Genomic DNA, 17,839 nt, shown 5'->3' with positions numbered 1-17,839 from the left:
AGATAGGAGTTTCAGGGGACATGTGGGGTTCAGGGTGCTGGTGGTAAATAGTAAGATCAGACAGAGCACAGACCAAGGGCATTGCAGCACTTTGAGTCGTCACTCAGTCTCCTAGTGGGGGTGGGCTTCCTCCTAATGGGCAAGATCAAAGAGGAACCTGGTACTACCTTGAGATGGGAAAAATACTGTACACAGCTCAGCTGGCTTTTTCTCTGGGGACATGTGGAACCCTGTACCATGCCCATTATTAATTCATTCACCACACTTCACCAGCTATAAGTGGAAGAGGAGGAAGGTCAACCATTTCAGAAGGAGATAGGGCCAACAACTTGATGAGATAAAGACCTCCTAACCCAAGGGGACCAGAGGCACCCTGTGAGCCAGCACTGGCCTGTGGTGTGCTGGAAAAAGTTGATGAAGATGATAAGGACAGCTCTGGCCACAGTTGGTGATACTCCCTGGATATGAGGTCATCCATTGCCACTGGTGTCATCTCGGGAAATCAGAGGCAGGAAACAGAGCCCAGAGCCTCAGGAGATGTACCCAAAAGTGTGGGGGCTGAGAGGAAAAGCTCACAAAGTGATGGTGGGCACTTTGTTTTTGAACTTCTACCTTGCCGTCAGTGAGGCTGGCCCTGTGTTTTGTCCACAGAGCCACTTGCTGGGGAGGGGGGTAGCTATGTGTCCATGGGACTAAGAGGGGAGGGTTTGGTTAGCCAGCCGCTGAAAGAGAGACAGTGGTGGGAAGCAGCAAACTTCACTCCACTGCCCTCACCTTGTCCTTGCCCTAGCAACTCCACAGAAGCAAAGACTGAGCTGGTGCTTTGACATAAGTAGATCTCAGTTACCACGCAGGGCGAACTTTGATCAAACGTGATCAGGGGGCTGGAGGGCAGGTTATCTGACTGCTTCCTGGATGCCAGGATGGGGCAATTTCTTGGAGACACTCATTGGCCCAAGTTAAAGCATTCTCTGAGAAAAGATTGCAATCAAACAACATCTAGTCTCAACCTGTCTCTCCACTTCAGGGGTTCTCACCCCAGGTGGTACATCTGAACAATCACCTGGGGAGTCTGAGAAAATGCTTCTACCTGGGCCCTATTCCCAGAGTGTTAAGTGTTCTGAGATGGGGTCCAGTTGTTGGAGTTTGAAAAACCACCCAGTTTATTTTGATATAAAACCAGGGTTGAAAACCACAGCTCTCAGCCACCTAAGACTCACAGGTAACCCCAGGGTGGACCTCTGAATTTCAGCATGCATGCTTTGGAGCTGCGGGTGCCCAGGGCCAAGATGGGAGGGATGGGGAAGAAGGGTCACCTGCCTGAATGCTATTCATTCTCATCGCTACTGCCATCATCCCTTCTCTCTACCTCAGGCCAGTTTCTACCATACTGTGAACAGAAACCAGGATGCACCCAAGTGTCTTTATTTTGGCTACAGGGCAGCAGTTTGATAAACATGCAAGTTTGCGACACTCGTTGTTTAACACAGAGACAGCCGTGAACCCCAAGTCCACCCTGAGGCGGAGGCGGACCATTATTGGATTCTCTAACTATTCCCAGCGAGACCAAGGTGACCCCACCATAGCTGATCCCCCAAACCTTTTCCTTTGCTCACTCTTACCATTTCTGCAACCCAAGTGTTATTGCTGTGATAGAGAACAGGAGTGATTGGGGGAGAGGGGGACTTTGGACATCTTGAAAAAGGCAATATATTAATAGTAATTAAGGATAACCAAAAGCCTTTTGTAAAGGGCAGCAACTGAAAATGGACAGGAGATCTCCAGTCTAATAAATTTGTTATGTTATTGTTTCCCATTTTAAGTAGAATATAGCTATATATGTCAACTTTAGGCGGATAAAGAAGGAAATCATCACTAAAAGTAGCATCTTCACAAAACCATTACTGCCATTAAATGAATGCCATCCAAAAAGCGCAGACCAGAGAAATGTGTACAAATTCTGGCCTCTCCACTTACTAACTGTGAGGCCTTAGCCAAGTTCCCTAACCTCTTTGAGCCTCAGCTTCTTCATCTGTGAATGGGAATGATGATTCCAACCCATGGAGTGGTCGTGAGGATTAGAGTTATTGTATGTAATTTTCCTATCATGTGCCTGGTATATGGTATGTGTTCAGCAAACAGTGGCTGTTATTATAAATTATCATGAGAGTAGTCATCTTCATCGTCATCCTTCATTCATCATAATAATTGTTATGTATATGAGAAAACCTTTGGGGGTTTTCAACATCTGAATGGTTTCCTCACATTGTAAGTTATCCTCACTTTCTCCTGTTGCCAATCTAAAAAGCCAAGAATGCAACCAAACTCTGAACTTTTCAGCTGTGGCATACTCCCAATGTGCTGCTGGAACTGAAGGTCACACTGCTGTCCTTTATCAGTTTGAAAGCCTCTGCTCTCATCTCTGGAGAGGTGAATGCTGAGGGCTGTGGTGGCTTCCTGAGCCTGGGGTGGAAACCTGGGGGGGAAAAACATGGCTGTCCCACATGCTACTTCAGCTCTGAAAGGCATATTCAAAGCTGGAAAGTCAGAGATGTACATATGTCCCCTCCGTCTTGAACCTCCCTCCTATGGCTGATTCATGTTGATGTATGGCAAAAATCCAACCAATGTTGTAAAGCAATCATCCTTCAATTAAAAAAATAATTTTTTACAAAAAGCTGGAAAGTCTTTGGCAGCCATCTGGACAATTCAAGGGCACCCTGTGACTCACTGTGTGATAATGGGTAAGGACTCAACCTCCCCCAGCATCCTCAACTATGGAAAGGAAGAACCAAGGAATTCTGACCAAGCTATTGGCAAATGCTTCTTGACAAAAAATTGGTGATCCCGTCTCTTTGATGACAGCTGCTGCTGGGGGATCCCTAACCATACCACTAACATTCTATGTTTACCTCCTCCAGGTCACAGCAACAGCCCAGCAGGCAGTGTGGCCCACTCTACCACCTCAGACATCAGGCCCAGCCATTCAGTTCCAGAAAGTGTTCATGGAAGAGTTGCACTCAGTCAGGAAGCTCGGTTCCCAAATCTCACCTCACCAGTATTAAGAAATCCTTCTAGTCATCCGGAAGAACCTCTCCAAGCATGGGGTGCCACAAAACCCCCTGGAATGGAGAACATGGGAATGGTGTATAGCATTCCTGGTTCTTGCAATGGACCAACAGAATCGACATTCTCCGCTTCCTGGAAGGGAGATGCTTTTACCTATGTGACTCCAAGTGCCACCACTCAGAGCAGTCAAGTCAATGAAAATGGAAAAAATCCTTCCTCTGGGAATTCTTGGGTCTCTCTGCATACACTGCCACCTCTTGTTCCTAAGGAGGCTGCTACACTCTTTGTCACTCGTGATATCCCAGCAGGATGCAGTGGGCCTGCTGGCTACTCTCAGCATCCTACTCAACGAAGCCAAGTATCAGAACGACCCTCCAAGATTGGCCTTCTGACCAGTGGTACCTCAAGGCTGGAGACCGGCCCAGGTGGGGCCAGCAGGTTCCGGGAGCGGTCACTGTCTGTACCCACAGATACAGGTACCATGGATGTGGACTATGAGGAGGAGCAGAAGGCCAGTGAAGCCTGTGCCCTACCTTATGCCAGTACGAGTTCTGAGGGCAGTAACAGTGCTGACAACATTGCCTCCCTCAGTGCCCAACAGGAGGCCCATCACAGAAGGCAGAGGTCCAAGAGCATCTCACTCAAGAAGGCCAAGAAGAAGCCTTCCCCTCCAACTCGCAGTGTCTCACTGGTCAAAGATGAACCAGTCCTCTTGCCAGAAGGTGGGTCAGTACTACCCAAGGACCAGAGGCCCAGGAGCCTTTGTCTATCCTTGGAACACCAAGGACATCACTCATCCCACCCAGATACTCAGGGTCACCCAGCTGTGCCAACCTTCAAAGACCCAGAAGGTACACAATTCGCCCATCACTGGTATCTTACTGACTGGAAGTCTGGTGACACCTACCAGTCCTTGTCCAGCTCCAGCACTGCCACTGGCACCACAGTCATTGAATGCACCCAAGTTCAGGGCAGCTCAGAGTCTCTTGCTTCCCCTTCCACTTCCAGAGCCACGACGCCTTCCCAACTTTCCATCGAGGTGGAGGCCAGGGAGGTATCCTCACCAGGAAGGCCTACTGGGCTGATGTCACCATCCAGTGGATACTCCAGCCAGTCAGAGACACCAACACCCACTGTCTCCATGTCCTTGACCCTGGGCCACTTGCCCCCTTCAAGCAGCAGTGTCCGGGTGCGTCCAGTGGTACCTGAGAGGAAGTCATCACTACCCCCAACATCACCAATGGAGAAAATGTCCAAGTCACGGCTATCGTTTGACCTACCATTGACCTCTTCAACCAACCTGGATCTGTCTGGGATGAGTATCTCAATCCGAAGCAAAAACAAGGTGAGCCAGCATCACTCAGATACAAATTTTGGGGCCAAGCTGGCCCAGAAAACTAGCCCCAACCAGCCAATCATGCCCATGGTTACTCAGTCTGACTTACGTTCTGTTCGCCTGAGGTCAGTCAGCAAGTCTGAGCTGGAAGATGACATTGAGAGCCCTGACTATGCTGAGGAGTCAGGAGCTGAAGTCTTTACCTTGCCAGAGAGGAAGATGAAACCTCCCATAGCCGAGAAGCCCCCTCTGGCCCGAAGGCCTCCAAGCTTAGTCCACAAGCCACCATCTGTCCCCGAGGAGTACCCACTAACTTCGCCTACCTTGGCTATGACTCCTAAGAGTTCAATTCAGCACATAAGGCCACTGCCTCAAGATATCTACACAGTGGTGCGGAAATCAAAGTCCTCCAGCTTCCCTGAGAGCAGAAGCCCAGGGGAGTCCACAGCACCCTCATCTCTTGTTTTCACGCCTTTTGCCAGTTCCTCTGGTGCTTTCTTCTCAGGAACACAGCAACCTCCCCAGGGAAGTATGGAGGATGAGGGCCCTAAGGGGAGAGCCCTGCCTGAAAGAATTAGCCTCCAGAGCCAAGAGGAAGTTGAGAAAAAGAAAGGCAAGATTCCGCCTCCTGTACCAAAAAAGCCCAGCGTGCTGTACCTGCCTCTCACTTCACCCACGGCTCAAGTGGAGGCCTATGTGACTGAACCAAGACTGCCCCTCAGCCCCATCATCACCCTGGAGGAAGATGCCAAGTGTCTCCCAACTGATGACCACCTGCCATCTACTGGTACAAGGATGACCTCAATGCCACAGTCCAACAGTGAAAGGGAAGCAAGTCCTCCAGGTTAGTAAAATGTCTGTGGGCTTTTCCTTTCAATCCCAGAAGAGACAAGAGTGAGGATGGGGTGCCAGAGGCAGAAGCAAATGCCCCCAGAAAATGAGCCTGATCCCAGGGTGACCAAATCAAGAGGGGACACCTCTTGAGGTTTGAGTTACTCTAAATTGGTCTCACTGCCCTTGGGATCAGGACTGATCCGAGGGTCAGGGGGGTTTCCACAGCGATCAGTGGAGTATGGGACAGTATGGAACAGTATACCCTGGAACCCCCAGTGGTGAACTAATGAAATCAAACTAGGTCTCAGCACCCTAGGACCTTAGGAACCCATCTTCCTCCTCAGGCAGGCATCTCCTGCCCTAGGAACAGTCTCTCCATCTCACTAGACAGCACTTTTCACCAGCTTCCACTAAATTTAGTTTCATTCATGGGATTAAGTACCCTCTCTGCCTGGAACCATAAGACCAAGCTAGATGATATTTCTTATCCTTTTGGGTTTTTTTTTTTTCTTGTCTTTTTTTGCTTTAACTGTGGTAAAATACACATAATGTAGAATTTACCATCTTAACCATTTTGAGGGCTTCCCAGGTGGCACTAGTGGTAAAGAACCTACCTGCCAATGCAGGAGACAGAAGAGATATGCGTTCAATGACTGGGTCAGTAAGATCCCCTGGAGGTGGAAATGGCAAGCCACTCCAGTATTCTTGCCTGGAGAATTCCATGGACAGAGGAGCCTGGTATGCTCTAGTCCATAGGGTTGCAAACAGTTGGACAAGACTGAAGCAACTTAGCATGCATGCAACCATTTTTAAGTGCACAGTTCAGTAGGTGTTAAGCACATTTATAGTGTTGTGCAACCATCACCACCATTCATCTCTGGAACTCTCTACATCTTGCAAAATTGAAGTCAGTACCCAGTCAACAATAACTACCCATCATCCTCTCCCCCCAGCCCCTGGCAACCACTCTTCTACTTTCTGTCTCTATGAATTTGACTCCTCTAGGGACCACATGTAAGTGGAATTATATAGTATTTGTCTTTTGATGACTGGCTATTTCATTTAACATAATGTCCTCCAGGTTCGTCTGTGTTTCTCATCCTTTTTGAAACGCTTAACACAAACATCAAAATTTTATGGCCTTCCTTAAGCTGAATTGGATTTTCAACATAAGTTAAATCATTGTAACTGAAACAAGCAAACAAATCAAAGCCACAAGTAATTTTAGAATCTGCTTCCTCAAACTCCACAGGCTCCCTCTGAGATTCAGATAGGTCCCACTTCCACCCACTGGTTGAGTCATTGCTTTAGATTGTTCTCAGCTCCTTGAGTTTTAAAAATGATACAGTTAAAACAAGAGAATGCTCAGGCAACCTGAGCATTGTTGTAATGGAAAAGGCACGAGAAAACAGGGACCCAGGCTGGTCTTCATCACTCCCTCCACATTGCACAGGCCAAATCACTAACCTTTGGAACATCTTGTTCTCTGCAGAATGGAAACAGCAAGTCTCTGCCCTGCTGCCCTCCCAGAGTTGCTCTGAACATCAGATGAAATACATCTGAGAATGTGCTTTGTCCTAATGATTGTGGTCAAAGTAATTCTTTCTGGTTTTTATGCCTAGGGAGTTCGATGGAACCAAGCACTGAAGAAAAAAGTGTAATCAGTGATAAAACAGCCGAATGGATTGCAGAAGATGATGATGACGTGTTTGTGGCTTCACGTACAACTGAAGATTTATTTACTGTGATCCACAGGTCTGGACCAATTTCTTTAATTCCCATTATAATTGCCTTTTCTCCTTATACCAGAAGAAAAACTGCTACCTCTAAGCATTAGAGTGGAAACTGGAGACTAAGTTCAGATGTCCACGTATGTGAACACAGACCAGGGCCTCACATCTCTGATTCACTGACATCTTCGGGTGAAGTGGAGGAGGGGCAGGCAGGGAAGGGAGGACCAGGTGCGGAGTGAGAGGCCCCTCGTCTCTTAGCAACCACATGGCCTATTGTGGCTCCATCTGCTCTCTCACAGCTCTGCCTACAGTCAGAGACGTTTAACCCTTCACAGAATTCCTGTACCAAAAAAAAAAAAAAAAAACTCATCAAAAAGTAAAGTGGGACACCAGGCTGAGCATCAAAGTAGGAACTTAGCCAAAGGATGACCACACGGGGACCCAGTTATTGGACTGGGGCACAAAGCAGGGATTCAATAGTGAGGAAACTGGAAAGAGCCCAGTTACTGGAGTTGGAGCACAAGTTCAGAACAGGATCAGCTCCCAGACTGTCTTGATTCAGAGTCACTGAGCTACTAGCCTTGACTCCTTAAATTCTTCCTTGGTCCCAGAACCTGGGCAGGACTGAGCCAGTAGGCACAGGCCCAGTGACTCCATACGTGGACATTGAAAGGAGTATAGGGACAGGAGGAACTCTGAGGACTTGGCAGAGAAAGAGAAAGCTGGTAGTACAACTGCTCACAAAGCTCCCAGTTTGTTCCCAGGTCATGTCACTGACACTCATGACACTATATGAAGCAGTAGAAAATGTTTGCGCATGAATTCACTGAAAGCACACTTTCTCTTATTTAGGTCCAAAAGAAAGCTGCTTGGCTGGAAGGAACCTGGTGAGACCTTTGCTGGCAGCAGCCGACCAAGCTCCCACTCACCAGTAAGGAACCCACCTGAGTCTCCGGTCAGTGAGTTGGCTGCCTCTGCAGGGTCAAGCGGCAGTGCCAACCTAGATGCTGGCAGAAATGATGATTTCAAGGCCTTGCTACAGAAGAAGGGAAGCAAGGCAACTCCAAGGTCCCGCCCCTCAGCAGCCGAACTGCTGAAGACCACTAACCCACTGGCTCGGCGAATTATTGCACAATTTTCAAAAGACTACAAAACCCCTGATAACCCCAGTACCTAAGCCCTGGGTTCAGCAAGCAAGGTTTAGTTACTAAACTTGAGTAGAGAAGGGGGAAGAGGAAAAGAGGGTTTTGAAAAAGAACATAACAAAAAAGCCTGCATTTCTTTGACGTTAACTTACACTCTGGACAGCAGGAGAGAGGCCACATCTAGAACTAAATTTATCAGGCACTTTAATCATCTTCAGACATTTTACATTTTCCTACTTAAAATCTTGCCATTACTGAGTACAAATTTTCTCCTTATTTCCTCCAGTGGTATGCACTTAGAAGAAATTCTCAGATGCAAGGGCACACGTGCCATCTTTTCAACCAATCACCAGACTGCTCCATCCCTGGCTCCTGTCACTGAGGGGCGCAGTGAGAGAGCAGTTTGAGGGCTGCCAAACCCAGGGGATATAGGGTGCCAATGCTGATTATTCACTTTCCCATCAAGGCCCTGATGACCTTGTGTGGAGAAACAGAAGGACTCTAATGCCTCTTCAACCACAGTATAACTCTCTCCCATGAGAGGTTTGCAGGTGTGCACTTATTTCGGCATGGGGTTGATTGGATGGCTTTTGTAGTGCAAAATATGAATGTGACTCTGTCCTGAACTTCATGCCTTTTTCAGTTTGATTGTCTACACGGAGATCAGGGTGATGAGTTTCAGTAAACATATAGACCTCCCCCTCCTCACTCCTCTGCTAGAAAAGATCAGAACTGGGTTGCTTTGGATGAACCAAGCTCAGTCAACAAACAAGGCAGTCATCTGTTCACTCACATCTACCCAAGGTAACTCACACATGTGCTTTGAGATCCTTCAAGTGTCTGCCACCAACGATAGCTAGTGTCTGTGCCCAGCTCATGCTGCATTTGAAGAACTCTGGTTTCATTTGCATATAGCATTCATTACATGAAGTCATTAGCTGAAGGAAGAGCATCTTCAGAGGCTCAAGGAGGAGAGAAAGTAAGTGTAGCTTGCCCACCACCATTCAGTTCAGATTGTGGTTTGTGGTTGGTTTTATTTTGTTTGAAGGAAATCTTCCTCTGTTCCCAAGCCGAGAACATACACACTAAAAGGATAGATCGAAAATCTGAAAGGCAGCCTTGCAAGTTACTGTGGTCCATAACCCCCCAAAAAAGGGCTACTTTTTGCCATTTAGGTTCTGCTGTTTGACCAGTTTTCAATTAACCATGCTAGGGGAGAAAGTAAGAACTTTGTTAAATAGGATGCTGACAGAGCACCAGAACAATCATTGTGACCCCTTCCCCCCACCCCCTACCAAAGCTTATAGACACTAACTATTCTTGTCAGTTCAATTTTCTAAGCAAAGCAAGAACCGTGATTCATTTGATTTTCATATGTCTGGTTTCTGAGAGGTTGAGGGGGAAAACAGACAGCTTTGAACCAAGAAAACTGGCTGACCAATAATGGAAAATTAATTGTCCGCCATTCCCAAGAGGGAAAAAAAGTCAAATGAAATTCACAAAGAGGGTATCCTGACCTCTTCCTCCTTCACCCCCTACCCAACAGATTCATTGGTCAGCCTCTTGGAGGATGTGGAAACGTCCCCCCAGAGACAAGCAGATCTTGATTTTGATAGGTCTCAATAAGAAGCAAACCCTTTAGCCCAGCTGCCCACACAGCAGACAGAGCAGCTGGAAAACCACACTAAGTGCTGAGGGGACTTGGGCCTCTCACAGAGAAGGCCTAGGCCTGGGCCCTTGGTTGGTACAGTTTGGAATTCTAGACTTCTGAGTACAGACCAGGCCCATCCACTCCCTTACCATTAGCACCTCCCCCTGATTTAGACAGAAGCTACTTCAAATAATAGACAGTTACCAAAAGCTCAGTTGCTTTTGAAAGCATTCCAACTAGTTGGTTCAAAGGCCCTGACCAGATTTCAGAGGTTTTGCCTGAAGTAAAATAAGATTCATTCCTAGTCTTAATTTATATACAAATACCACACTTGTCTGCCCTCGACTCAGAATTTCAAAGGACAGAAACATTTTCCTCTGTGGGGGAAATGGAGTGTTCGTTCTTTTGCCTAACAAACGTGAAAGACTGCCTGGGCCGTCTACTCTTGAACCATTATGAGCTATAAAACAGAGTATGAGACTCACATCGTATAGGACTTGTTACTTCTGCTGACTTTTTTGGAAGCTTCTTGTTTGCCACTTTTGTCTCTCCCCTCATTTTGCTGCCTCTGGTGGTTTTCCCCAAAGATTCTAAAGCCGAATACCCAGACATCTTGACGTTTTTCAATTACCCTGTCTTGCTTTCCTCTGCAATATTCTGCATGCCTGCAATTTTTAGAAAGTCTTATACATCTTTACTATGGCCCTCCAATACCCAGTGTTGTTCCCATTAGCAGAAAAGGATTCGGGGCAGAGATGGTGTGGTCAGAGGTAACATTGAGGACTGGTAATAATCATTTAATATTGCAACAGGTGGACCTAGTCCTAAACAAACAACCAAACTATAGAATTTCTGTCAATCTTTGATGAACATCATACCAGACAGCTCTCCTAGTCCTAGCACTCAACGTTTTGCTTCCCCTTGTTTATCATAACACCAACTCTGTCTCCCATCCAGGCACAAGCCGCAGTGTTTGCTGCCTTCTGCACCTACTCTGCCAAGACTAGAGAAGAGAGGCAGAAAGCCCCTTCCAGTAAGGCTTTCAGAAAACCCACTGTTGCCACTATTACTTGTGTGAATAAAAATAATAATTTTGGAAGGTGGAATACAGAAGGGATTCAGATGAAATGAAGTTAGCCCCAGGAAATCAACTTCCTATTCAAGTTGTTTCTGTCCCTTTGTTTCCTCTGATTCCAACTAATAGCAGCGGGATTCTCTGCTGGACTGACTTCTGTCTAGTCAGGGGTAGAGGTAGTCATCCCCAGGGGAGGAGGTTAATCGGTAGCTAAGAGCACTTTGCCCTTGGTGGGTATTCATTATGTGTTTGTGGTTCAAAGGTTAAGGGTGGAAAACAAGTCATTCTCAGCACAACGGGAATCTTTGCTGCTGTCTCTTGTCCTTTGCCTGCCTCAGTCTCTCACCTGGGTCTCCCACCTGGCCCCAACTTGTCCCTCAGTACGTATTCCTGTGAACTGCATCCCTAGCCAACAGCTCACCCTTTAAAGAGGCAAGATCATAGGAAGCAAAAAAGCTCATGCTAGCTTACTGATCTGGAAACATTACCTTGAATGTACAAAGACAGAGGAGAGTCTGCAAGGCTCTTATAACAGGAGTGTCACCAGACACCCATTTTAATTCTCCAGTGACATAGGTTGTGATCCCACAAGACCCATCAGTTTGAGCAGATCTGTCCATGCACCTGCTCTCTTCCTCATCAACAAACTATTCCCTAAAAAGACAAGTTCGTAGTCAGTGCTCTGTCCCTCCAGTACAGCCTTCAGTTATCACCAAGTATGTAACACAATGGCCAGCCTTCACTTTAATATGATTTGCCAGGGCCAGGGCTAGAGTGGGGTGAGTGAGGCACCTGGGGTGCAAAATTTAAGGAGGCACCCACTCTCAGGGCCATGTAAGTGCCTTACCCTAATCCCGGCCTTGCAATTTGCACTCTGTAAAGTAATATCAATTTAACTTCTTCCTACGGACATGTACGTTTCTTCTGATTTGAGGGGGGGAGGATAACTCCCCATCTGTTGTTGCACCAAATGTTTCATTGCCATCAATTTTTCCATGGTTCTAAACCTTTGTATGCCTATACATCAAAGACTCTTCAATATTATCAGAAAACATGGCTGATTTCTAAGTAACCTGCTCCAAGTGGCAAGTTAGCACTCATTTCAGTAGGAATACTGACAGGGACAGCCCTTCAGCAAAATAGTGAATGAGTTGGAGGTCTGTCATTGGCATCCTCTGTCTTCTCTTTCTGCTCCATTCCCCCCAGACCTTACTTCTTGGTACCAACTCTCCTGAATGCCTCCCCGTTTGTCCTCCTCCTTGCTAAGGAAAGCATGCTCTCAGGAAAGGAATAAATTCCTTTTCTTTGAGATTATAAGGCTTACGGAAACCTCTTTGGGGGGTCATTTGCATTTTAACAGGGAAAAAGCCTTAAGCCAAAGGAATGATGTTCTACTTGTAGAATTTTAGGCATCTATCAGTTACAGAAGTATATTTTTCACCATGGAAAGGTCAAATTCACTGATAACTAATTCCTAAATATAGAAAATATAATCTCCTGGAACTATCTGAGTAAATTGCTGATGGTCAATTAAATTCTCATTCTCAGTGCTGTTCAGTATAGTTTCTACCAAGGGAGTCTCAGAAATGGCTACTCAAGACACTAAAAAGGCCTACATAATTCTTATTGTACCTTAACATTTTTACACAAATGCAATTATTACTACTTAAAAAACATAAGGATTTAAAGAGTTTGTGAAAATGTGTCTTGTTTATGAAAGGTGAAACTGTCCAGTAAGTGCCAGATCAGTGTCAGCCATCTGGTATCAGTAGTGATTATTAAACTTCCTCAAGGTGCAACTTTACTGCACGCAGCCTCGACCCCAACCCTTATCTGTGTTTTGTGCTACCACTTTCTCTTGGTGTGAGAATGAGACCAGATCTATTCCAGAGTACGGTCCCTCCAAAGCTTTTGTGTGTATTTCAGCTATAAGTGACTAAACTATTACGGATTTAAAATGATGAGAGAGTGAGAAAGAGATGCAAAGAGCTAACTTTGTGAAAGGGCGGCAAAAATGATAAGGATTTTAACAAGGATACGAAATAAATTTTTTAATAATCTGAAACATTTTGTAGAGGAATACAGTAGGAAATGGTCATAGGCACACATTTGAGGCACTTTTAATAAGTTTAGCAAAAAATTTTGCATAAGTAATGAGTTATGTGAAATATATATCTACTTCTGTTCAGTAAAGCCCAAAATCTAGGCCAGTGGTTCTCAAAGCATGGTCCCAGGACCAGCAGCAGCAGTATCCGAATAGTGTATGTCTGCGTGTGTGTGTGTGTGTGTGTGTGTGTGTGTTCTAGTGATGTTACTTCTTCAAGCTCCTGAGTCATTATAGCCACGACTCCAAATGATTCTAGCCTTTCCTATCTTTTCTGCTGTCATTACATTACATGATCAATCTCCGGCCATGTGACTTATGTTATCATGTTCGTCAGATAATATGTTTATTTGGTGTTAAGTAATTATCATATTGAATCAACTACTTGCTCAACCTGCAGAAACTTTTGATTTGACTTAGCCAGCACATCTGGCCTGTTTTTGGTTTAAAAACGATTTTTTAATCCACAAATAGGAAAAAGAAAAGGTGTTACATTTGTTTGGTACTGCCGACCCTTAAATGTCTATCTTCCCTGTGGTGGCTATTCTCTAGGGAGGTTCTTATAGAAGTAGATTTGATTTTTAAGACTTTGCATATTTGTGGAATTTGATATCAACAAATCTGCAAAAAATTCTGAACTGCAGCAACTAGTTAACTACTCTTTCTTTATTCCTTATGTGGTGTTGAGCTCTCTTTAATGTCCAATTTTACAAAATGTTCTGCATGCAAACTCAGCATTGTGCCCATTGTACAAGTCACCGGACACTCATCTCCTCCTCCATATGTATGATGGTGAAGAAATAGCAACATGTATGTTCTTACCTCTCCTAATCAATTGTAAATTACAAATCTTTTCATTAATTTTTAAATGAGATATATTTACTCTGGCTAGTAGTTAAAATTTTATTCTTTTTATTATATTTCATTGCTACTTTTTTCTACTGACTCCAGAGCTTACTTTGGGGATTATCTCTTATTTCTAGATTGTTGTATTGATCTTATTTCTATATTTATCTGTAGTCATGGAATGTTAGTGCTGAAAGGGACCAACCTCTCCTCTTACAGATGAGGAAACTGAGTCCCAGAAAGTTAAATAACTTACGCAAGGTCATGCAGTGGCAGGGCCCAGCCTCAATCCCAGTTCTCCTGCCTCTGGGCCCAGTGTTTTTTCATCCAAATCACTGCATTTATGGAAGACCCACAGCTGGCTTCTACTATTATGATACATGAATTTCCCAGGTATGTCAGTGAATAATATATGTGCTTTAGGGAAAATGTTCAAGAGTTCTTTAGTTCATGAATCCAAAGACAAATCTTATTTTCAGTATAGAAACATTCATTTCCCTCCAGATTAAATATATGTGCCCTACTCTTTACAGTGGATGTTTTCTCTAAGAGTTATTTGAAAAACTGACTTTTTATAGATCAAATTCCATGTTTTAGGAGAGAAGCTTCTTACAGAAGGGCATCTTCTGGTGACTTCTTTTGAAAAATGAAAAATGCTCTTGTCCATATCCCTAATGCCTCTATTTTCTTTTTCAGTGTGAATTTTTGTAACTGGTATTTATTTAAAGTAGGGCAAACCAATATAGACTTTCCTAGAATCTACTTTATTCTTCCTTTATTAAACTTTACAAGGTAGTTTCAGACTGTTAGATGTTCATGAGATACTTAGTTATGTTCTAGAAACTTCTTGATATTTTATCAATCCCTGGGCTCAAGCTCTATCTCAATTTTATCAAACAATAACTGAATTTTCTCATCAGTACTGAGCTCTGCATGCTGTTTTCCAGAACATGCTTTGCCTAATGTTCCTTATCATGACTCTCTCTTTAGCTATTCTCAGGCTTCCTTCCAAAGCTCTTGTGTACCTCACTAGTGTGGTTTAGTGGAGTTGCAGGCAGTACTCGTCAGAAGTAGTGGTGTTTTCAGTTATCCCATTGTTCCAGTCCTTCTCCTGAACCTGCTCTGGTTTCCCTTTTCATATACTCAGAGATTGGTGGGATTTTCCTCTTCATCTAGACCAAGGTTTGACAAATTGTTACTATAAAGGTCCAGATAGTAACTCTTTCAGGCTTTGTGGGCAAGGAACTCTGTGGGCGAGGAACAGATGGTCTCTGTAGCATAGTCTTCTTCTTTGTTAGTGTTTGTTTGCTTGCTTTACAACACTTTAAAAATGTAAATACCATTCTTAGCTCTTGGGCTATACAAAGCTGCAGACTGAAATTGGCCTGCCTGTCATAGTTTCCTGACTCCTGGGTTGGGATTTCTGTGACCCACGTGATGACTGGGTTGTGTGCTGGGTGATGTGCACACTGCCCTTCCATTTACTGCAATGTCAGACTCACCTGCACAGAGGTGGGTAGAAAGGCGTTGCACTTGCCAACCAGTACTCTGTGACAGATGCCCTTCATAGACTCTCTCAGTTTGTCTCTGTCTCTGTCCCTGTCTCTAACTACCTCAGGGTAGAACCCTCATTCTTTTCTCCAGATCTCCTGTACTGGTTATCTAATGTGCCTCTGCTTCCTCAAGTGTGGGTTAAGCTGGCAGGAAAGAATGGTTTTTTGAGTTTTCTTATTTCGTTCATTCCAAACTATGGTCGGGGACCCCTGGCCCAGCTCATCAGTCCCACTTTGCCCAATACTTCCATCACGTGTTCAGGGCCATCTCTGGAAAGTCTGGTGGCCCAGGCCATGAGATTCCAGTTCAATCTACAGTTTCCTAGGAAAATTGCCAGCTCTCTTGGTTCCAATGGCTGGTTTTAAAATCTGAAATGTCCATGTGCCTATTTTAATGTGATTTGGACTTGTTCTAGACTCAGCCCCAGCAATGAAACCAGTGAGGTATGGAAGATGTTCTATGTCCACAGTTTTCCCCTGCCTAAACCGCCTGCATCCCTGACCCCCAGTCCCAGGAATAGGCTCCTTGGGATGCCCCATGCAGCACCACAGCCAGCAGGCATTCAACACACTGCCACCTCCTGTTTTCTGAACCTCTAAAAGGATTCCTTAAAGCTCCTCCACATCTCTGTTCATCTCACTCCTGTCTCTACCTCTCATGCTGCTTGGGAGCATAAAGCTCAGTTTCACACTTTCACATTTGCTCGTATAAATATTGGAGGATACGAGTGAATAACAAGTTATGTGCCTGTGTGTGAGAACATGGTTTCTCCACCTGGACTGTGATGGTCCCATTTGCTGGTGTATCTTACACACACACACACACACACACACACTGTCCAGTTCTCTAATCAGTTCTCTGGTCCAGTTCCAGGTCTGATGGGGCTGGTCAAGGAGTAGGGGATAGTGGGGGCTCCTGAGACATTTCCCTTTTCTTGTCTTTTGAAACCTTCTTTCCATTGGCTTATGCTCACTTCTCCCAGGAAGCCATTTGAAGATACTCCTCTGGGGCAGTTTTGGACAGGCCAACATACAGAGAGCTAGGACTTTAATCCTGTATGAATTCTGTCACTTAGACGTATCTCTCAGGCTGCAGGATTTTTTAAATCTAAGAACTTTGTTTCTGGGGACCTTTAGTTTGCTTTCTGTCATTTGAGCCCAGGGATTTACCCACTTACTGAAATCTACATTTTTAAAAGATCAGAGACACCAGTAACTTTAGGATTTCCCTATTTAAAAGCATTCATGAAACAGTTCCTTTCTGCCTTTTGATTAGGATTTCCAGCGTTGAGGGAACCAGGCTTGTACTCTGGACTCTAAAGCAGCAAAAGTAGCACACTTGCCAAAAGCAAAATGAGGAAGGAGGATTGACTAGTCGTACTCTGCAGTCAGGAGGACTTTTGTTAAGTTAGTGCTTACCATTCAGTGCTTACTGAGTGGGTGTGATGCGCTCTAGAAAAATAAGGGAGATAGGAACTTGCAGACCAATATCCTAAACTGAAAGACAGTGATGAGGCAGTTCCCCCAGTGATGAGAATGTATCCCTGGATGAAATTTCAAGAAGCAACATAAACTAGGAGAAGAGTGTCATCTCAGTCTTTTTGGAATTACAACACAGAATGGAAGGGAGCCCTCTGTGGGGTGATATTACAAAGGGTCTTGTTTGTCTTTCTTTCTTTTTCTTTTTTCCTTAAAAAAAAAAAAAGCATTCCTTATTGGCTTGCTACCAGCAATTGAACTGTATTCTTTATATAGCTAGAGCTGTTTGTGTCTTCTTAAAATAAACTTTTTCTGTTAAAATCATTTTCTGTTTCATCCTCTGGTTCTTATTGTAGCAATTATTCATTTATCCAGATACTAGTTTGTGAGTACCTTTTCCCAACAACACAAGTATGGGTCCCACAAACATGAGCTTTGATTCTCACAAACCCCCTAGAGCCCAAAACAGATATGCAGGACAGTGTCTTACAGAAACATAACCCATCCATCTGTGAATCTACGTTATATGGGCAGGGAATCCATGCTTGAGGACTTTGTCTCAGGAATTCTCATTCAACTACTCCTGGAAGCAACAAGGGGTCTCAGACAGACACAGCTCTGGTGAAGTGGGCAGCAGTCACCAGGCTCCTGAGGGGAGGAGGTTGCCATAGCAACTGTGCTCAGGGCATGCACTCCCTCTTTGTTCTTTGGCTCAATGAAGCCACCCGGCAGGGCAGACCAGAGTGAGTCAGGACTGGGAGCAAAAAACGCAGACCAGATATGGCTCAGATCATCTCCTCCCTCAAGAAGGGAATGGTCCCACCATACTGGTGGTGACAGCTATATTCATGGGTCAAGTCCCATTCAAAACTTTGTTCTCTGGTCCCAACTGGCCCAGGCCTCTAAGAGTGAGGCCCTTGCAACCAGCCTTCTTGTCTTCCCAGTCCCCATGCTAGCTCACCTCCCCTGATACCACTGGACTGATATTCCTAAAAGACACCACAGAGCTGGAAA

General features: G+C 44.9%; 1 protein-coding gene across 13 annotated transcripts in view; it reads left to right on the top strand.

The window, feature by feature from the left end:
• Nucleotides 1–17,149, top strand: part of NHSL2 (NHS like 2) — a 302,146-nt gene extending 284,997 nt beyond the window's left edge. For 9 of the 13 annotated variants that reach the window (XM_043459319.1, XM_043459320.1, XM_043459328.1 and 6 more), the window contains 4 exons: nucleotides 1,440–1,571; nucleotides 2,922–5,249; nucleotides 6,862–6,994; nucleotides 7,825–17,149. In XM_043459319.1, the coding sequence (XP_043315254.1) occupies nucleotides 1,440–1,571; nucleotides 2,922–5,249; nucleotides 6,862–6,994; nucleotides 7,825–8,149 (2,918 nt within the window). In that variant the 3' untranslated portion in view covers nucleotides 8,150–17,149. The remainder of the gene's footprint in view (nucleotides 1–1,439; nucleotides 1,572–2,921; nucleotides 5,250–6,861; nucleotides 6,995–7,824) is intronic. The other 4 variants (XM_043459326.1, XM_043459330.1, XM_043459329.1 and 1 more) reach the window with 1 other exon arrangement.
• Nucleotides 17,150–17,839: the final 690 nt, after the last annotated feature.

Source organism: Cervus canadensis, chromosome X, assembly GCF_019320065.1.
Source record: "Cervus canadensis isolate Bull #8, Minnesota chromosome X, ASM1932006v1, whole genome shotgun sequence".
In the NCBI taxonomy this organism is placed as follows: domain Eukaryota; kingdom Metazoa; phylum Chordata; class Mammalia; order Artiodactyla; family Cervidae; genus Cervus; species Cervus canadensis.
The sequence above is the reverse complement of the archived record's forward strand: the minus strand, read 5'-3'. Positions and strand labels throughout refer to the sequence as shown.